This window comes from Osmia lignaria, chromosome 9 (genome assembly GCF_051020975.1).
Source record: "Osmia lignaria lignaria isolate PbOS001 chromosome 9, iyOsmLign1, whole genome shotgun sequence".
NCBI lineage: Eukaryota > Metazoa > Arthropoda > Insecta > Hymenoptera > Megachilidae > Osmia > Osmia lignaria.
This window is the reverse complement of record NC_135040.1, coordinates 14,920,294-14,942,375: the sequence shown is the minus strand read 5'-3', so window position 1 is coordinate 14,942,375 and position 22,082 is coordinate 14,920,294. Positions and strand designations below refer to the sequence as shown.

Genomic DNA, 22,082 nt, shown 5'->3' with positions numbered 1-22,082 from the left:
GTAGCATCGAAGGAGCAATTATTTAATGTCATCCAACGTCCGTCCGACGATATCATCTGCCCTGCGCTCTTTAGACCACGAATTCTCAAGAAGTTTGTTTGCCTTACAGCGAACGATCCGACGAAAGAGGAGCGTCACGGCCATCTTGTCTTTGCCTTCGAGTTGAATCCCTGCAACGGCTGGTTCCTTCGCTCTAATTAAACTCATCACGATATCGCTAAAACCTTCTCATATGTATTTCAAATTAATTATATATCCAAAATTATCCTGAAAAATTATCCTGAATCGGTAAACATGTTTCTTCCAGCTAAATTCATTCATTTGTACTCTAAATTAATTTAGCTTAACAAAATCTCGATTTCAGGATATTCTTAATTTCTAAAGAAATAAGAGACCACACTCTTCGAAGCGTACGAGACTCTTGGCAATGGACCTCGTGCCTTAAGGGTTGAAAGTGAAGTGGTCGTCTTTTCTCTTAGAGGCCAACCCTCCGGAGATAGTGGCGCCCAACAGTGTTTACCATTTTTACTGCTTCCAAGATTTCCTCGCGACGTTTTCTGCGACAGCTTCAAGTGGCCCTTGGAAAATACTATGTAATTGAGTCCTAGATGTCTAGGAGGAAAAATTATATTGAAGAAAAAACATCCAGCTCCGTTTCTGCTTTGAGACGACAACGCATATTGAAGCTATCCGTTTAGGTATAAAATTTCGGTAATGACCTGAAGATAAAGTTAATCTTCATCGTTGTCATTTGCTAATTAACTTTATTTTTCGTGCAGTAATAACTAAGACACAATCTTTATCAAAAAAGAAAAATGTTTTCCCAAACATACGTCTGATATTTTCCAACGGTTTCGCATTCTTCTTTCTCCAAAGGTATTCCAATATCGCTCGAAATCGCGAGACAGTAGAGGCTTGTTTTTTAAAGATAAAACGCGGAGCACAGGGCGAAGACCACCCGAAGAAAAACCCGGTTTCGGTCGCACGTGTTCCCGTAGGAAAACCGCAGACCGGAACCAGACATTGCGGCCGCCTGTCTCGCGTGCACGAAACGAACCTTCCGTCTGTTTACATCCGGCGGCGTAGCCATTTTAATTCTGAGTGATTCGCTTTTCAAGAGTAGCGAGAGCATCGAAGTTGTCCCTTGCTTTTATAGCTTTAACCAACGGTATTATGGGTTTACTAGTTAACACGGGGTAAGAAGAAGGGTTGCGCAACTTCCTTTGTTCGTGGAACTTTCGTTTTGGAATTCGAGCTTCTGACAACGGCTCCCTGAATTTTACTTTGTAAAATTGTATCAAAGTTCAAAGTATGAAGCTGTGAAAATTGAAAATTTCAAAACTAAATTTTAAAGAAGTTCAAGAGTATATAATAGGATCGTGACATCCGCCAAGTAGTTGACGGACTTCCGTTTCGACGATTGTTCAACGATTTACGCGATCTCGGTTGCTCGACGAGGCCGAAGTTAGAGTCTCACTGCTTGTGGAGAACACGTGAGGCTCTGACGGCCACCCAAGCGGCCATCAGACGCGCCGACGATATTCTCTGTTTACACGATACCGTAATTTTATACCGCTGATCGTGGGTGCACGTTACGAGCCCTATGTTCCTGTCGCATCTTTAACCCCATGTTCACCGCCAGATTTGTCCGTGTACCTGTACACGTCTTCCGTTTCGATCGTGCTGAGTAAATGCCTTTGAAAACCAAAGATACTTATGCGAACGTAACTCATCAATTTATATTTCTTTTCGTATTTCAAAGAAAATTAATAGTAGATTTATATTTCAGAGCATCCATCAGCGGTCGAGTACCTGTCGGATACTACCTGAGCTACTCCCGGAGGTGAATGCGCCGCGGCATCTTTTAAGGAAACTGATATCTTTTCTCTGGTAACGGCTCCCTGTTTTCATTGCCTTTTAAACTGTATTTAAGACAAACAATTCTCTCCCCTCTCTTGCTTTTGTTGTCCCTCGTCTCGCGTCAAAAGAACGCGACGACCAGTGGAACGGGTAAAATGGATCAGCACGTGGTTGCCATACCTCCCTTGACTGTATCTTAATTTCAGGTCGTTTCTCACGGGCATCCTTGAGACGTAGACATCGGGGCGGGCTGTTTTCACCGCTTTAGAAAAATCGAATCGCCCCGAAGAGCGACAAGCGAAGGGTGAGAGGTCTACGTTGGTGGTAATCATCCACGATCGATCTCTCCAGAAGCTCGTAAATTTCTGTGAAACCGACGCGCCGTTCGTCGTGGTTTCCTCGAGCACCGTCTAATTTCCCCTGGATTTCTGCAGTCCATCCTTGGCGTACAGTGTCTGGATAGTGTTTCTTTTGCGTAAGATCAGGCCTCGTCGGTGGAACAGTTCTAAAGAGGAACGGAGAGGGAATACCAGCTCTCAAAATAAGACATGTTTATCCGCTGATGCTGCTATTTTGGAAAGCGCGCAAGTCCCTCTCCTATACGTGTAAGTTTCTATCAAGAATCTCCCCTTGATTCCCTCTAATACTCCAAAAAATCTCGAATTTCACGATTTTTTAACCCTTCGCAGGTATTCTGGATCATTAACGACAGAAGATGAGAGACTGTATAGGTATAAATGAATTATTTTTATTAGAAAAATTTTTCAATATTCGACAACTCTACAATATAGTAGAGACTTTGAAAATTTTTTTCCAATTTTAAAAACGCGAAACAGTCTAGTTCGTCGAATCAGAATTAGCTTCGATGCAACAGTTCATCGGACATAACAGAATCTCTCGTGAAAGAAGACTCAGTTTAGTAATTTTTAAAATAATCGCGATAACGTTTCGTTGCATCAAAGGATGATTATTTTCACGTGAAAGCTCGTTGAAGGCACGTTGTAATAGCGCTTGTCTACGAATGAACGCCTTCCTGCTGCGTAGAAATTTTTCACTAACCGGGACGCACCCCCGTGGTGCTTGGTTGTTTACGCAACGTATGTACCCCACTTAATCCAGTGTTTTAGTGTTTAGATCTCGACTACCGTAGGGGGTTGCACTGACACGACCTCTCCGAGATTCCGTCTCTACGGTCTTTCGACCCTTTTTTTTTCTTTCCTCGCCTCTCTTTTCTTTACCCATGAGAAAAAAGAAACCAGTCTTGATTGCACACCGTGTAAGCAACCTTGTTGCCGTGTGGTGAAAATGATTAATGATTTTGAATGAAAATTTTTGGAAGCAATTCTTGAAACATATTTCAAAGCAAAGTTATTTATTTATTTTTCGTAAAATAAATGTTTGTTTTTTTTTTCTTAGGTTTTATGTACTACATCTATTTTACTAATCGCAACACGATGGTGGTACATTGTGACGCAACATCCTCTAAAAAAGCTCATACCTCTTCATGAAATATAATTCAACGTGGGCAGGGTAAGATTCAAACGATTTATTATTCGCGCCACCACCACAATGTTTAGACGATTACAATCGGTTCTGGCTCGGGACGCTTTATTTCACATCGTTCCTCCGACTAATATTCCCTCATAACTTCCAAGTAACAGCTTGACGCGATGAATACAAAACGAACAGCAAATAATCGCGAAATCTACGGCATTTTCACACTCGCTTGATTTGCCCTCGTAGCGCTCGTTCAAGTCTAGAACGAAGAGCGTGTTACAGCTGCAGCCATCTTGCCGGACCGACATTTAACGGCATCGTTAAATGTTAACGACCGTTTGTCAAAAGACTCGGCCTACCGGAATAGAAACCCGGGCACCGTGAACACACTGTGGCCTGGCTTACGAGTCGATGGTAACTGTACGCGATTTTTTGATCCTTAGATTCCTGAATGTTAGGAAAAAATTTACCTCAAAGCATCAACAAGTATCTTTGGTATTTTGAGGATCGCGTTAAAGTCATTAGAAGCCTCCTAAGATAGTACTTTTATTTTTAATAAATTTTATCCATTATTTTCACAATATTTATTATATTGTAACTCTATGTGCCTAATGTGAATATTTCTAATTAGATAACAGAATTATTTTAAATTGATAGGTTATAAGCCAATTAGTTTAATTTTTGCTTTATTGAATTTTAATCAATGATTTGTGATAATGGTGATCCTTGCGAAACGAACGCCATCTTCTAAGAATCTTCTTCAACAAACCGGAAGTTATAAATCTTAACTCTTTCTACCACCACTCGCCCTTTTCATTGATGGAAATCTTTAAGGTCGGTTTTCTGGTAAGATGCTGGCTACAGTGTGATGTAGAAACAGACAATACTTTTGCTGTCTTCTCTATGTTTACAAGACAGAGTATCGTTACGAGCTTTCGGACGTGAACCATCTGTTTGGACTGTCCAGCGGGTACATGATACCAAAAAAGTATCTTTCTTTCGTACGTCACCCCTTGACAATCATTTTTTTAAGAATTTGAAAATTTAAAAATCATACTCTTCTTTTTTATGATAAAAGGATTAGATGTGGAATGATGTAAGAAATAATTATTTAGAAATAGATAAATATTTATAGCTTGATATGGAAACAGTTTGATGAAATAGAAAAATAACAATAAGGATAAATCGGATATTATAGTGTAGATAGGAATTTTTAGTAAGGGCCATAAAATTTAATTTCAAAACTAACAATGATTATAATTCTGTTTGATCAGTAATCAATGTAATAGATATTCTACATTAATGGACAATCGATAAAGAGGAAAATTGAAAGAGGCGATAATTTACAGTCGGTGAAGTTGGTTTCCCTTTCACAGACAGTTGCTATATAGAAAGTAACTTTATCCACCGGTAAAGATAGTTTAGAGTCTTTCCCTCTAGATGTCGCTATTCGTATGATAATAGTAACCCCATTTTCATTGTGGTTTTAAATCAGTTTCGTGAAACAAGTGTTTAAATAAACAGTCTCAGTTATTATTAAACGTAATATGTTTTGTGTACAATTTAAACAACATCTCTGGAAGTTCATAAAGTAATTGGAAGCTATAATAAGGTACAGTAATCCCAGAATAGGTAAATTTGTTTATTCCAAGATTGCAAAGTATTATATCACGATGATTCATAAAGTTACGTGATATTTGGTGTAATACATAAAACTGAATCCTTAAATACTTTATCCTAGACTAAATAAAAACATCGTTCGAACCCTCTGTCCCAACCTGTTCACCGACTGATTTCGTATATTTTCTGAATCAATATTGAACCTTTCGCGTGACCTTGGAACAACAGGTAGGTTAGTTAGATCGAAACATCTTAATCGCCATTTCTTTTTTCTAAATTTCTTTTTTTGGAACTGAACGAATTATAGTCATATTTATGTCCCTCGAAACTTTCGATTTAATGATCGATTGCCCAATACCCGAATGACTCTAATGTGCGATGCAATTTGCATATCAATAGAAACACGATGAGTCGACGAAAAATATTTTTTCAGTTGGGAGGTTGCAAGTTTGCTCGCTGAAATAATCCTTCGAATTCCTTTTTTTTTACGAGATATCAGCTGGAATTAAAGAATCTTTTGTCATGTATTCGATACGTGAAAAATACTGCTATTGTTCATTAAGAATGTTTGTCTCGTGCAAACAAAATTTTGGTTACCAAAGGACCCATTATTAGCATTGTATTGCAACAAAGAAATTTTTGTTATTCAGGATATCGCTTTCCTCTTAATTTTCATTTTTCGAGTTTCTATGACGCGATCGTTATCGATATCCCACGATATTCCAGAAAGAGTCGTAAAAGCGTGGAATGTTGAAGTGCTCACTTCACGCTTTAAGGACAACTTCGACGAAAATCCGTTCAAGATAGTTTTGTTCCGGACGGTAAGGTGATCCGTAGGTAAGGTTGCCAAGAAGGTCGTGGTGAAAAAATAATCGTAACGTCTGTGAGGCTGTCACAATTAACGTGGCTGGTAATAAAATGGGAGACGTACGAGTATACACGTCACGGCGAATCCAAATATTCGATTTCGGCCGCAACCCACTTATAATCCTTCGAGTGTTCACGCACTTGAGTTAATGTTGCCACTCGAGAGACAAGCTTGCGCTGCTTCTCTGTTGCAAAAGGACAGTTATCGCCTTATCAGACATCGAACAATACATTTTGTTATTATTATAGATTGCAAATTCTTTGCAAGAATGAAATTCAGTTAACCAATATGTTACTTTGTTATTTAGTGAAAGTTAAATATTAAAAAAATAACCTAAAATCCTTTCGTGTTTGTTTCATGTAGGTATCGATGATCCAGAAGAAAAGAATCCTTTGAAGCACATATTTAGCTGTGGATTCATTTTTTGTTAGCTATGTTATGTTTTTAACCTCTTCGACCTTCGTTGTTTCCAAACTGCAACTGCACCTGCGTTCTTATCAGCAAAAACAGATGCCATCGGTATGGTACATTTGTTTAACCCTGTATTCTTGTCTGTTCTTATCAAAAAACGTACTAATTCGAACATCCGAATTTGGTTTTAGTAAATGCCCGTCGCAAAGAACATTTGTTTCGGCTTAGACGGAGGTCCACACCCTTGTAGGTGGTTGCGATGAGAGAACCTCAACCCTGACCATCTGGAACGACTTAAAACACCGAGAACGAGAAAGAGAGAGAGACAAGGATGAACCCTTCGAAGTCCTTTTCTTTGGCCTCGTGCCCCTTTTCGTGTCCACCTTGAGATATACGTGCACGAAAAGGGACGAGTCGGATCTGAAAGAACGGTCAAGACAAGCCCTGTCCCCATTCACAGAGTGTGGCTAGATTAACTCGTAAATGGGTCTAGATTAACCTGTGGATTATGAATTCTGTGTCAAACATCGCCACCAGTCACTCAGCGGGAAAAAATCCGTAGATTAGGCGATTTAACACTGAATAACGCCACCAGTTATCCTAATATGGATAATCATATTCTTTGAGAAATCCCAGTTCGATTTGGAAAGTCCAAATCTTGACTTGAATGGAACTGTTGCACAAAGAAAAGTAAGGAAAACAATTAAGTTACAGTTGAAGATTGAAGTTTTTCTGATAAACTTCAAGATGAACCGTTGTCGTGTACCATCAGTTTGATGCGACGAATAAGTAAGACAAAAAATTGTAAAAAGTTATTCTTGCAGAAAGAGGAAGGAACAGAGGAAGTGGAAGAGATCCGCGGAGGAAGACGGAAGGAGAGAGATGGAAGGCGGGAATAGCGTAAAGAAGGAAGAGGGTTCGATGGCGAACGACATCAAAGAGAAGCGACAACGGATACGCGTAAACCTCGAAGCTGCAAATGCCGAAAAACCGACAGAAGTTCGAGGTAACCGAGGCTTTCTCAGGAAAACTCATCAAAGAGCCGTGGATGGATAAATGTAACCGGCCGTTTAACGCGAACCCCTCGCTAATTTTAATTGCCGTTTGATTTACGTCTCGATACGTTCTTTTTCACGCTTTCCTATTTTCTTTTTTTTTTTTTTTCTTCTTCGTACCACGAAGATTTCCTGTTCTCAAGCTTTCAGCGCATACGAGTGGAGGAGAGAGTTGTTCGTAACGCGAGGGAAAAATGATGGACGCCGTGAAGACAAACGGATACGGATCACCGTGATTTGTCGGCAGTGCAGAGCGATCATTTGTCACGACCTTTAATTGCAGATGACACGAGGTAAGTTCATGATTCTTGCATGCATCGACATCAACACTGAAGCTCTTACTTATTAAAATAGGCGTAATTAATTTGTGCATATACAGGTGTCAAGAATTAAAGGACAGTAAAGAGTTACTGCGATAGAGCGATGAAGAAAGCAAAGGACGAATTCGTGTCACACCTTGACGCACAAAGATCAGTCCCGTGGATCGATATTCCAGTTCCACCTCCTTCCTCGTTCAGGTACGTGTCAGAACTAGATTCCGTTCTTCTTCCTGTTTTCCACGACTATTCTATCTTTTCTATACATATACTCAAAAGAACACGGAAGCGTCGTAAGTGTAGACGCAATATTCGGTTTGGTTTGATGCCACAGTCCGTCACCCCTGGGGCTGTTTTCACACAAAACAAAGAAACCCATCCCCTTTCGTCGATATTTCCTCGTTCCTGTCGTCGTCTTTCCTTCTCGAAGGGCGGCTCTCATCCACCCCACCTAGCGTACCCTTTTCTTCGTCGACCTGCGCTTTTCTTCGATCGTGCCACGAACGCACGCGGAAGTTCAGGGCTGCGAATATGGACGTAGGGGAGACGAGGTAAGCGACGCTACCATTGGTTCACTCGATAGACTTTCAATTACGAAAATGGAGCTCGAGGGTAGGGGTTAGGGGATGAAGAGAATTAAAGTGTCGCTCGTTACCGAGTATGTTTGAATTGAGGTATAATTTGGCGGCAGTTTTTCGGTTAACTTTAGGTTAACCATTAGTTTATTTATTTGGTTACCTATAGAAGGGTTCAGAGGCGTTGTTTTTAAGAATATAAAGTTGTAAACGGATGCTAAATTAGACACAGTGTAAAAACTTGAAAGAGACGATAGTGAAATGGAAGCAAGTAAACAGATACCGAAGAACGAAGATTTTTTGTCGCTCGGCCAGTTTGGACCAAGTTACCAGGATCTCTGAAATACTTTCGAAGAGAAGGAAAGAAAGAACGACTCCACTCGTCATCGTCGCCGGAGAATGCCGTCTTTGGCAGACAGCGTGGCACCAAACGCTGTCTATCCTCTTCTTTTTTTCTTCGGGCGTGGTAATAAGGAAGTGGGCCCGCTGCTTAAGAAAACAGAGAGCCGCCAATATCGGACAGGGCCTGCCCGGCTGCCTGAGAAAACAGTGAACCGTTTTCGGAATCCTGGCGGAGGATACGAGACGACTTAGCTTTCCATCATGAATGAAAACCGGGCTACTCACGAGTTGTCGTGGAAAGCACCGAATACGTTGCCGACGGACAGAAATATCCTTGGCCACGTTACGTTTCGACCACTGAAACATCAAACGTTTTAAATACATAGCGTTTCCTCATCGATGCAACTTGCTTCATTTATGAAACATCTCATTATCAATATTTTTATCTTCATTTACTTGGCCAATGTCCACAACTAATGCGTTAATTAACGAGAAGAACTTATGTTAGAGTCTGGATACAGAACGAACTTCCAACTTTCTGACCCAGAAAGATGTAAACGATCGTCTTTCCGGACGGTTTAGCCGCAAGACAGCGTGGCACCAGTGGTCAGAAAACGCCCAGAAGCAGACGGTCACCGCTTAATTAACGGCCTGACGAAAGGCAACGACAATTAATACGACCCGAGCTTCCTTTCGCTCCCCGGCTGGATGTTGCACGTGTGAAATACCAGAGCACCGATATTATTTGTCACGCTTCTGTCACGCGATATTTTTTTTTCGGATCCTCCAGTCAGCATTCCATTGTACATACACACGCGTGAACGCAAAACAATGCGGCGATTAGGTAAACAAACAATGCCAGGTACCGAATATACAGCATTATTGGCTAAACAAAGCGTGGCTGTTAGATTGTTTCTGTTTTGAAACAGAGCAGTTTGCTTTCGAAAGGGTTTCCAGGACAAACCCAAGTAGCACTAATGATCATTTTAACAGAAAGCAAATATTTGAACGTGGTAATGTACATAAAATTGTAATTAGAATGCTTCAGGACTAAAATTAATCAATTTTGAAGAAAGTCTGCAATTAAACGAAGGATCGAACGATCCTGCATTCGTGCCCTATCGATCTCTGCCCTACACAAAGCAGAACTCGTTATCCTTTCTTCGAACGATGGCATCTGTCTTTTGATTATAACGAGTTACCGTGCAAACGACAGAAACTTGGCTGCCGCGAAGGTGCAACAGGAACATTGTGTACCTTTCGCGGGGCGAGTTCATAATGGGTCTTAATGGAGCTGACTGTCAGTGGCGAGTTTCTTCGTGCCACGGTAGCAGCCTGTGACCGGGACAATGTGTGCTTGCTAGCCATTCCCGTGGCTGGTTATTTGACAGGACGTGTCCACGTACACGTGGACACACGTATGGCCATGGTCATAAATAAAAGGTGATGGTCGAAGTAGGTGAAACAGTGTGCGACGAAATGGTTGATATTGTGCTGTCAATTGTGACGAAGCGATTGTAATTGAAATTGTGTGTTGGAATATTGAAAATTGTTAATACGTTTATTGAATTTTTATTATTTCTGACGAAATGAATTAATTTCTTAAAGACAATTCATCTATAGTTGGTCTATAACTGGTCCATTGGTCCTGCGACAAAGTCGAAGTCAAGGCATTCAGAGAGGGTCGGTGTTTTGACACGATGGCACCTCGGAGGATAATCCTTTAAACGGCCCCGACGGGTGGTCCTCGCGAGTCACCTTGCTCGCAGGACCTGCCTCGCCGCTTCCGCCTTTAATCCCGTGGCCCAATCCGGCACACGAGCACTTCCTGCCGTTCACCGAGCAACGAAAGTCTGCGGTTAATCCTGCGAAAGTCTGAGAGCCCTAGGCTGGCCGCACTTTCTGTGTACCTTCGTCGAATAAGCGTATCTGAAAGTGTGAAAGTTGATTAGTATAGGAAAATCGAGATAAATATACAAAGTGGAAAAAATGAAGGCAACGAGGGAGAGAGAAAAAAATATGGAAGATCGAAGAAATCAAAATCTATCGTTCGACCTTCCCAAGGTTCCCATCTCTACGGTAGAACCTTTGTCTTTAATTCCCAGCATCCGGTTCCGGTCCTTATCTTACGTTACACATGTAACCTTCTACGCTATTTGGCCCATTGTTGGCCACATGTGCCTCGTCTCAAGAGGTTTGCTTATGTTGGCCCACCTAACATAGCAAAGCTATGCCCAGACTCGAGTGTAAACTTTGCCGACAGACTGATCCTGGAATTCGATTGCATCTAATCGCTCTTTGCCAGTGATACGACTCTATTTAAGTATCCAACATAAGTTCGGAGCATCTCGAACAATCTTCCATTACCTTCTATGCTTTCTCTAAAGCGTGCGATAAAATGAAGTTTACAATATTAATTAAAATTTTTGCTAGTACTTCTTAATGTTAAACAATCCTGTATTTCTGGGGTTGTACTCGTCTAGGTAACAAAGCACCGTTACCTAAGTGCACGTTCGTGTATACGAGATGTCATCACAGAAAACAAGATTTCCACGAGATTCGCGATCCCATGGTTTCCGGATCGACAGAGCGAACGGTGTTCATTCTGGCGTGAGTTTGAAACTCCTCGAATCTCGTATAAATTTTCTACTACCGTCGAGTTTCCCAGAACGTATCTGCGTAACCAGACGGGGATGAAATTAATTGCCTGGTTAATCTCTGAGAAAAACCTTCTCTGATCATAAATCAAACGTAATTTATTCCTTCCCTGCGATGGTGCTCGGCAACTTTCTCTAAAATCAAATAACTCGTCGAGGAATAAAAGAAAAGATTGCGATTCGTAAAAAAGAAGACGATAGTCTCTTCGAGTAGAAGGCGACAACGAAGGGCACAATGGCCGAAGAGGGCTGAACGTGAAATCCATCGGAGGCTGCCGATCGGTCAGCGACATCTAATAAACGAGTAAATAATTTCGGTCACGTAGCACGCAGCCAGGCCAGTCACAATGGCAGCTCCTTAAATAGGATTATATTAAGCTGTTTCACCGGCTATGAATGGCGAGTCAAATGGAGGATCGTTGGTGGATGTTTTGGTAGGCGCGACTACGTGAGCAGTGGACGGCAATGCCGATGCTGTGCCACCAAGAAACTTACGAAGATGAACACCACGAAGAAGAAGAAGAAGAAGAAGAGGAAGAAGGTAGTTGACAGGTGAATGGTCACGGGCAACTCTGTTGGTCCCTTGTCCACCAGCTTTCCCACGTCCTGCCGGGCTTAACAATTGCAGTCCTTTCTTCGTGCTTTTCACGCCCTTTCCCTACCCTTCGAAAGTTTGCGCAAGTTTCGAAGAGATTATCGAGTGGCTGGTATTCCACTATTGTGTACAAGTGAATCTATAGTGAAAATTGGTGATCATCATTCCGCTGTGCGATCGCGGAGCAACGTGAACTAGTTTCAGCGAATTCTCGAATTTGCTCGCGATATTTCAAGGAAAAGTGCATCGCGACGTTTCATATATCAGACAGAGCGCACCGTTAAACCTTTCATTTTGTAGAGTATTCTGTAGCTCGTTTGCTTGGACAAGTAGGTTTCAATTGAATCTGGGTGCCCATAAAATAGAGGGCTTTCATCGGATACAAGGGACGACGGCGGAGCGAAAATTTCGACGAAACTATTTTCGAAGCCGGGACGGTTTAAAAAGCCCGCCAATAGGAGATCCTCGACAGTCGGACCTGTCGTTGGATCGCCGCTCTTTGTCGTCGAATTATTTTAGCGGCCGATATTTCCATCCGTACTGCCACCTAAGCGAGAGGCTTCGGGCCAAAGTCAACATAGAGCGAGGCGTCCTCTTTCTCGCTTCCTTTCACCCCCTTTCTTTTTGCCTCGCTTTCCTCCTACAAACTACCAGTCATTCGATCGCGTAGTTAACAACTTTTCGTACCGTATAAATAATATATCAGAGAAATGCCATTGATACGACCAAGCCTCGACGAAGTAAGAGTTTTCCTTTAAATTCTGACTGAACAAACTATATTTATCCCGATTACGTTGATCGACGACCGTTTTAAAATAACCTTGCATTTTGTCGTCGGTTAAATCGGCAAAATTTCTCGGAATAGATCCGATCAGCAGACTCGCGTTTGACGCAACGCGGTGTCCTGCTTATTCACCGTGGCCGAAGTTGAAGTTGCCGGTCGAGACGATTCCACGGATCCCGTTCCTCTATCGGGACGTTCATAAATCGGTCGTTTGCCGTGTTTCCGCGCGTACAGAGAAAGCAAACAAGAGATAAATCAACGATAAAACGTTTCGCCGATCGACGAATCGACCGGAAGAATAATAGTTGCCCGGTTGCTGTGTCGACGACGGGCAGCATGCTCTAGGTGCCAAGCCGTCTAGTTAGCCATGGAAACGTGGAAATAAAAACAAAATCCCGATGCCATGCAACTAACAAACTATCTTGAAATCGTTCTACGATTTTTATTTCTTTCCCTGACGTTCTGATTTAAGACCGGCTTGTTTATTTGCTATCAACCTTAACGATACCCGTTGGCGAAAAAGTTTTCCCCGCTCGTCGTTGCTGAATTTCTTCGTCGATCGACGCGTATTACGCGAGGGGAAGTTTGAAAACGTCGAGTGATGGCATGAAATATATCGCTTTCTTGGTCAACACGAGATAGCACCGTTGTATTCTTAACGTCGAATCATGGAGCAGCGACGAAGCGAGTCAAAGTGATTCGAGTGCCAGCAGAAGAAAGCAAATATTTGACGAGGAAAGATGAATTCCAATGGAATTCCACGTCTCCCAGACAGCAGGGCACCATCTTGCGACGATGGTGTCTCGGTCAAAGGGAAAATTTGCCAACGAGGAATTTTTTCAAATCTAACCAGAATAAACAAATCAACTTCGCTTTCACCGCGGTGCATCGCGGTGCATCGTAAAGGATGCGATCCGCGAATCGCGAAGCTTCTCCCATTGCCGAAAACTCGACGATTCGACGACTCACGATCCGATTATTTATACTATAAGCAAAATATCCCGGCTCCTGGACACTCGGCTCGTAATTCGAACGGGTGGATCAACCGCTGCTGGCTGTCAGAAAACGAAATACCATCCGGTCCGTTTCGAGCCTCCACTCGAGGAGGATGGTATTATGAATGAAATCCGACGGGGAAAAACGGGTGCAGAGAGAAGAGAGAGAGAATGATTCGAGTCTCTCGAACCTCTCCAGACTGAATGGAACCGAGAGAAAAAATCCGTGTGGTCATTTTTCGATCGGACAATGAGGCTGACTGCTCGCATCGCCTCTCGTTGCTACCTTCTCTCGTTGTTCGCGTCTCCATGTTGCTGCGTCAGAACAGTGACACATACTGGCGGGATTCCTAACTGATCCTGCCAGGGACCGAGGGCAGAGGAGAAAGAGAAAGAAATTCGACGAGGAGCACAATGAGTCTCCGGGATGACTAGCATCGAGGAAGAGCCTCCATTCAGTTATTTATGCGATCTCATTCCGAGACGAGGTGACACGGCCACGTCCCGTAAACAATACCATCTTACGAGAGAAGAATGTCTACTGATTCGATTAACGAAGATGATTGGTTGTATCTTGGCTACGCTCCTTAGGATCTAGGGAACCCTAGACATTCCTAGGGATACCTAGCCACGTCAAAAGATACCTAATCCACGAATTATCTTATAAACGAGATACTTAATGCCAAACCAGAGGACGTAAATTTCCGAAAATAGAGGCAAGTCACGTAAAGAGACACTGGATACCCGTTTAACTCGATCACGAAGCTTGCCGATCGATCAACGCGACTTTATGCGAAATCGTGATCCAGGCGGCGTTTCGAGAATCCTTCGTCGATCCATCGGTCAAGTCGTTGACATCTTGACGAGGCGTAAGAAACGTCTGGCGTCACGTAAAAAAGCCGTTCGTCTTCGGGAACGCATCTCCACCCACCGTCGACAGGTCTGACGCCTGCCGAAGGTCTGATGGTAGGCTCTACCGAAACCATGCTCCTATACATATACATCCGAGGCCTGTTCAGTCATGATGTTTCGACTTTCGAGATTTAACGGGTGTTAATTACGACGGGTACAGTTAATTTCCGTAATTAGGTTTGCTTACTACCCGTGATTTGCATTGCAGAATATCGGGCAACGTAGGTGGCGATACGATCCCCTCGACGTCATTTTAATTTCATTTATCCAGCACGCTGTGTAATTAGCCAGGAAAAATTTGATGATTCCTTTTCACACGGGAATTTCTAAAGGGGAAATTTCATAGTTTTAGAAATATTTCTTTGATCATTTTCAACGACTATAATAGTAATTAACGTAACATATGATTTATGTTTTCGTCGATCTGTTTTCGTCGTCAGGAACAAATTGTTAGGTGTTAACGAGTAACGGAAGCGATTCCTAGCCCCCGCCTACCGATTTTAACGGAACAGGAAAGTGTCGGTCGGTAAGTGACCCTCGTTCAGGAAGTAAATGATCGAGAAACCAAGTTCCATTTGTGTAAACACTATCATTTATCCCGTTGCATGCCGTTGATTTACCAAACGGCTTCGAGTTCGTTCGGGGAGGAAATTTTTGTATTTCTAATCACTTGTTACATTTTTTTTTAAGAAAGAAAAGTTACTACTTGGTTTCTGTTTCGTTCAATTCGATACAGTTTACAGCATACTCGTTTTCAGAGTTCCTTTTAACGCGTAAAAATTACGATTTCTCTGGTTGTCACGGTGGGAAACGCTTCCGACGGTTGCAGCCGATTTCCTCCTCTGAAAAGAGCAAACAGTGCCAACGCTGGGTGGTTCCGCTATCAAACGGTTGAACGCCTTCGAAGACGAATGTCTCTCGTCTTTCCCTCAATTTTTTTTTTTCTTTTCTTTCACCATCACCCCTTTCTCTTTCAACTACTTCCTTTTCCTAGCCGGCAGCTTTCAAGCCCCATTACCGTCGCTTTGAAACACACCACTGTCGTCCAATGAGCCTTTTTTATTCCTTTATTATTGGCAACGGCTCGAGGCACTTGCAAAAGATTGCTCTACCGTTTCGACAAAAAACCTGTCCCGACTTTTTCTTTCCCGTTTCTAGATTCATAAACGTCTAACTTCTTCAGTCATAACGCGTTTCAATGTGTTGCTTCATCAGCCTAGACACGTACAGTTGGATGAAACTTAATACCTAATTAGTAAATGCCAGACTGTTTTGTGTCAAATTAAATACTGAACCTTGAATCGTTTTAAAATTTGTCGATCGAGTTATTAGAAGGGAAGACAACTTTCATCCCTAATTAAATATTAAATTAAAAGTAAGGATTACGAAGTAACGAATGCACCGCGATCTCTGTGTAATTTCCCAAGACTCGAAGAATCTTCAGACGAAACACGATTGACGCTTTGTTTGTTGATACGCTGACTTTTCCAAAGGAGATCTTTGATTTTGATCGACGCTGGGATTCACTATGATCCGGTTTATTAGTGGAATCTCTCCGGTCTGGCAAGTGCATGAAACGCAGCAATCGACATTTAAACAAGCGCAACGTCGAAATCGACGAATCTCTGTATAGGGAACAGCTTGAAATTGATCTTTTTATAATTGCTTGTCGCTCGCCTCATGATCCCGTTAAAACGATTATTATTTACTTCACGACCAGCCTTGACTATCTAATATTCATGATCCACGCTTGGCGTATCTGTCATAATACGTTCGTAACGTGCAACAAGCAGCCGTGACAAGTTGTGTTGTGCTAACATAACTCATTGCCAGCATCAACATGAAAGCTGTAACGCTTTGGATACGTGTTCCAAGACGAAAAGGATTGTACACTCGGTCTTGAAATCGTGCAATTGATAACGACAATTTCTCGTTTCATTGTCACGACCAGGATAATTTGAAGAAAAATAACAAATTTACATTCTACAATTTCTGCAACTTTCGAAGGATCGTATCAGTGAGATAAGAAGGTAAAAATGAAAATGTGAACGAAGAAAGTGGAGAACGACTCGAAAAACGACGTACGCTTTCTATATTGAATAAAGATTCTTATTTCATCCTACGTTCAAAGTGTACTCGGATAAGAGGAGGAGCTTTTTGTCCTGCCTGCGCATCCTACGCGTATATTTAACTTGGCATACCTACATCAACACCTTCTGCATGCGAGAAACCTTCGCTTCTTTATCTTTTTCTATCATCCACTTCTTAAAATTATTATTAAATTTTTATCAAGAATAATAATAAATAATTGGGAATAAAATTAAAAAAATCACGGATAGAAACTGAGGAAATATAAATGATCATCGTTTAATTTGTACCGGAAGAAGTTCTAAATGTACAGAACTCGGTCGATTTATGATCATTCGAATTATACGAGTTTTCTCGGAACGATTCGATTAAATTTAACCGATTTCGTTGCTGGTGTATCGTGATAGGCTGGAAATTGCAGGACCGTGGGTATTCGTACGCATGGTCGAGCCAGGCATAGTTACACTCGGTCACGCACTGAGAATATTTTGTCAATCGTCAACGGTGCTCGTTAGCGGCATCCGTCAGACACGCGGACACGTCTCGACGCTTAGACTTCTCGAAATAATCACGTAGACGCATACGAGCTTGCTTTTCCTTTTTCTTCCTCTCGCTCTTGTTCACGAGACGTTGGTACGGGTCCGTTATGTCGACCGGACTGCATGCAAATGCACCGTAGTTGAAATTTTATTTTCAAGAAAAGAAAAAAAATGAAATCTTCTCGCGTTAATCGCGTACGATACAATGGTATCGATTAGAAGGAAAAGTTTCGAAGTAAGGGAAATAGGGTAGGAAAGATCAACAGGTAAATAGAGGAGCAAATAAGTAAGATTCAGAATGCGGTTATCGCGATGGGTTATTCGTTCGTGCAGGTGGTTTTGCACGAGGACCCGAGAACCGGTGCTTGGCTGCTGTTTTCAGAATAAACTAGCGAGCTTATACTCATAACAAGAAAAATATTAAATCACCGTCATCGCCTGTACCACCCTGTCGCGACCCTTTATCTGTGTTAAAACGCTTCCGATAGAAACAGAGTCTGGGAGAAGCTTATTTGCTATCCTCTTTTCGATTATTTCTTATCTTCGCTACGATATACATTGATACATAATAAATTTACGCTGTTCGTTCGAAAAAATAGTACCGATTGTAAGATCAGAAATTGAAATTAAAGTAAATCAAGTGTAATCTCCTTTGTCGTGTATCGTCTTAATGGATAGAGAAACGTTTGCCAGTTTCATTCGTCTTCCTTTTTGTAATACCACGCAACGTGTACCCCATTAGAAGATTCCCTTATTCGAGACTTAAGCCACATCAACGACGCACCGATTGATCCATTATGACCGCTGGTAATGCTATTTCGAAGATACCTGCCCTTTTATGCTCTCGTTCTACCGTGACACCGCAGGAGGCACTCGTGGACAATAGGTTTGCGTAAGGGCACGACCAGATCCATGGTTAAGGGAGGCTCGATTTACCGTGAAATCGGTGAATGTAGCCTTGTGTACGACTCACCTCCCCACTGTCAACACGATGATCTTTTCCAGGAGCATATTGTTCAGACAATAAGGCAACTATTCCTTGCGATTCATTTTCGGTTAATTGTTACTTGAAAGGCAGGGAATTTACGGGACCTCCGTGGTGATACGAGCTTCCTGTGGCGTAAAATAGCGTAGGAAGAGGATCTAACCGAAGACTAAAGATGAGTTTAAAATTTGATCCGACGTGAAAGATACAAGTTGATCGTCCGATGACGCGAGTGACCTTCTCACGAGAGCAAATACACCGTAACTATCGAAACAATGATCTCATTGTTGTAAATTTTGCCGGGGCAGAAGGATCGACGGAGCTGAAGGTGCATCAAGCGGCGGGCACAATGGATACGCGCGATGCCCGGCGTAACAATACAATCGGTAGGCGACAGCAGGATATCACGCGCACGACTGACCATCGGCAATGAGTTAATGCTATTTGGAGCCCACGGCCTCTTCTTGCACGCCATTATGCACGCGTGGCGGCTGCACTCGTCCGTGAATGCCGTAACGCGAAGCCCAAAGAGAGACGCCGCCGACACAACGGAAATGTTTACGGTTTCACGGGTCGCTTTGAGGCGAACCTCGAGGCCAGAAAATCTGAAACGATTTCCTTCGGAGTAGGTAAAGACGAATACTCGCATTTTGGGCCAGCGACGTTTATAATATAGTGTCTGCGTTCGTTTCAAACGCGAAGAGGAAGTAGACTGGTAATGTCCGAAGGTCATTTATGGGGGCGAACTTCGATAACGACGCGATTCCGAGAAGAGGATCCCGTTGGACGATTTAATGGCATTCGGTGTGAGAATTTCGTGGGACGCACGTACATGTAAACAGACACGGTGTCGGCCAACATACCGTACGGGGGTTGAACACCCTAAAATTAGCCCCGCAGCGGGACGCGACGCGTATACGCGAGCGGTACGTATCGAACGTAGACCCACACGCGTGGAGAGCGTGAAAAAATGCTTACATTATCATTCGTAATTTCGTAAACACACCACGGGTTAAACTATGGGGACCCGTTGCTGCACTCGTTGCGGGTGGCCCACGAAACGCTGCGTCTTCCGTAGTGGATTTTCACCCCTGTCAAGTGGGTCTTCTGTGAAAGGAACTTGGAAATTCATTTACAACGTTTATAATTAACAAACCGGAAAAACAAATGCATCAAGTATTCACTAGCGTTATCATAATTCAATCGGGGTTGTACGGTGGGTGAGCGATAAAGATCGGTCGGTTAATTAATTACTTATTTTAAATTCGAATTACCATGGCATAATAACGTGTCACTTGACAAGATGGCCTCGGGCGTCAACGTACCAGCGTTGCGTGGGTGAAGGAGATAGACGTATAGGATAATGAGAAGGGTGGCACCGGTGAGACATCGATATTGACGTTCCTTCGTGTGTTGGTAGTTGTGCCAATTAAATTCGAAATTACCAGGGAAAACGAGGAAATTGTTGCTGTTTGCGTGACGCGTAATATGCCTACAAATGTTCCTGGGAACGTTTCGCGCAACCGATTTAGCATTCAACGTCATAATGACGTTTGCATTTTCGACTGGCTTGTTGTTTACTTTATTTCGAATTAAACCGCGATTAATCGTAAGCTCATCTACACGAATATCCGTATAACAGTCTTTTCAGATTTAATTTTTCATCGGAAATTTCACGATTCAATTCAAAAAAGGCAATCCGCCTTGAAACTAGCCAAATATAAATCTAAATCGCAACATACTTTACGACCTCCAAATTTCTGCTATGCAAAATTGAACGATGGCATTCAGTAATACGCATTTCGCGACAGAAATACGCATAACGAGGCTGCGCGATGCTCGCGCCACCAATAAACCGCTTTCAGACGATTTTCACGATGCTGGTCGCAGCAGGGCGATGCTCCATATCCGGTGATTATCGATCTGTAGCCGCAGATACCAATGGACACCAGAGGTCCTTTGTTCCAACACCGACACGAACCAATTTCCATTACTCCATACCCCTACTTTCCTTCTCTTCTCTGTTTTCTTTTCTTCTTTTTTCCCCCCTTTGTCCTTTTTCTCTCATCTGAGAGGTGCAACCAAATGCTGGGAAAAAGTGGGATGGTAGGGAATATTGTAACTTCAAACCGTACCTTCCTAATTGCCAATTTTAATTGGCTTTGTTCTTTTTCTCGGTTTTCTCTGTCTTCCGTTGCAACCGTTTCCTTCTCTTCCCTTTTTTTTTTCTTTATTCCTCGAAGAGTACCACTGTGTTTGATGTAAATTAAATTCTATTTATCCAGCATCACGCTCGACGAGTTTCTTTCGTTTCTTCCTATTTCCATTTCCATTTCCACGTATACACTTCTCGTTTTGATTGTGTATTTGTAGGGTCGTACACCCCCATTTTTCCGGTTGTTACGGAATGGCGAATTTCATCCGTTTCCGTGGAAGTTTATTTAGTAGAGCTGGTTCGTTTCAATCTTGCCATTATTCCATTTTACTATCTACTTACTCGATCATCCATACTGAGCAAATATTACCGAATACCTAATCTCTTCTACAGGAAGAGAGAAAAGGAGGTTTTGATGGAATTAAAGGAATTATATGTGATTACCTTTTGGTATATTTGCATTATCTTTCTAAGACATAGTACTCCTTCAGTTTCATATTCCATTGAACCTAACCTTACATCGATCCATTGTTTTTATTTAAAAAACATATTAGTTATCTTTATAACGATAAGGGAGCCGAGAAATAGAAGGTTTTAGAAATAAAACAGAGGAGAGGAGCGAGTGCAACGATAGAAGTTTAGCTACGTGTATCGAGGTTAGGTCACGGTACTCTGGCAGCGATTCCCAGTTTCGCGTTTTGCCGCAGGTCTCTGGGAAATGTGCACCTGTCGTCTTTCCCCTGGACGAGTAGACGATGGTGAAACCCCATTCCTCCCCCGCTCTTCTCTTTGCGATGCGTCTCTTCTCTTTTCATCCGCCTTCTCCTCTATTCTGTGCCTTGCTTCCTCCGTTCGAGCTTTTACGTTGAAAATATTCGTTGAAATTTATTAGCTACCCTTTACCTATCACGCGTATACTGTTCTTTTTTTTCTTTCGTAACGAGTTGCGAACATAAACTGTATTTACATAGAGTCTAGGATCTAATAATAACGAGTTGTAGTCGGAAAATGTGTTATTGTTTCAACAGCGCCCTCTAGAACGACTTAACTCCGTTCGAACTTAAAAAAAGGGGAACGCGAAATCATTGATGCGGTTCTTTTTCCCGTGCCATACGCGATTTCGTAAGCTTTCACCGAACATTTCCGCCACAACGTGCATCACGTTGCTTAGAAAAGAAAAACTGTTATACATAAGTCGGAAACGAAGAAGGTTTACTCGTTCGATTCTCTCTTTCTCTCTCCCCGTTCATTTCGTAGAGCGTACTGTTTGTTTAAGTAAGCCGGCGGCCAAACTTTTTTTCTCTTTCCTTCTCTTGTTTGAAATTGATGATTGCACGAACCGCTAATACGGCCGCAACGGTTACGCGGGAAGGAACAAAAAAGAAATGGCGGGGACAGGAGGCGGGAAAAAGGAAGGCCGTTCAAATTGTAGCCAAAAGCGTGCGACTGCGTTCACGGTGCCGAAATAATCGTCATTCGGTCGTGGTTTTTCCGCCGGCAATGTTTACGCCACACGTGGGAACATAGCTGCGATGCCATCAAACTTTCCAGCCGGTTTTTTAACGGTGAAAGATTCTTCCCTCAAAAATTATGTTTTTCCGTGTCCTTGCCAGCTGCTACAGTTTCGTGATAAGTAACTCGTTTCATTTTTTTTTATCAATAATGTATCATGGTGCGATTTTAAGTTACGTCTGTAATTCTAAACAGACGAAGAGAAAAATCTCGCACTTGGAGAGCTTAAGGAGACGGAAGAATCGAGTTTCATAGAAAACGTGGGTCTTTCCGGTGCTGCGCCGACAAGGTACGCTGGTCATTCGAGGTTAAATT

The 22,082-nt window shown here is 42.4% G+C and overlaps 1 protein-coding gene and 1 long non-coding RNA gene across 9 annotated transcripts in view; both read left to right on the top strand.

Annotated features, from left to right (window-relative positions):
• Positions 1-365: 365 nt before the first annotated feature.
• LOC143305667 (uncharacterized) lies at positions 366-3,092 on the top strand. The gene is made up of 4 exons (XR_013062750.1): positions 366-698; positions 1,790-1,890; positions 2,067-2,465; positions 2,550-3,092. It is a non-coding gene; the product is annotated as an uncharacterized LOC143305667 (long non-coding RNA).
• A 184-nt stretch (positions 3,093-3,276) lies between these two features.
• The window catches only part of LOC117611928 (uncharacterized), a 39,003-nt gene continuing 20,197 nt past the window's right edge, over positions 3,277-22,082 (top strand). For 3 of the 8 annotated variants that reach the window (XR_004583276.2, XR_004583280.2, XR_004583275.2), the window contains exons 1-6: positions 5,529-5,814; positions 6,209-6,364; positions 6,448-6,946; positions 7,081-7,262; positions 7,455-7,604; positions 7,691-7,829. Coding sequence is in view for 4 of the 8 variants with exons in the window: in XM_076690001.1 (XP_076546116.1) it covers positions 6,924-6,946; positions 7,081-7,262; positions 7,455-7,588 (339 nt within the window). In the remaining 4 variants the exon portion in view is untranslated. Of the gene's footprint in view, positions 3,391-5,528; positions 5,815-6,208; positions 6,365-6,447; positions 6,947-7,080; positions 7,315-7,438; positions 7,605-7,690; positions 7,830-22,082 lie in introns of those variants that run through there. The other 5 variants (XM_076690001.1, XM_076690000.1, XR_004583272.2 and 2 more) reach the window with 4 other exon arrangements.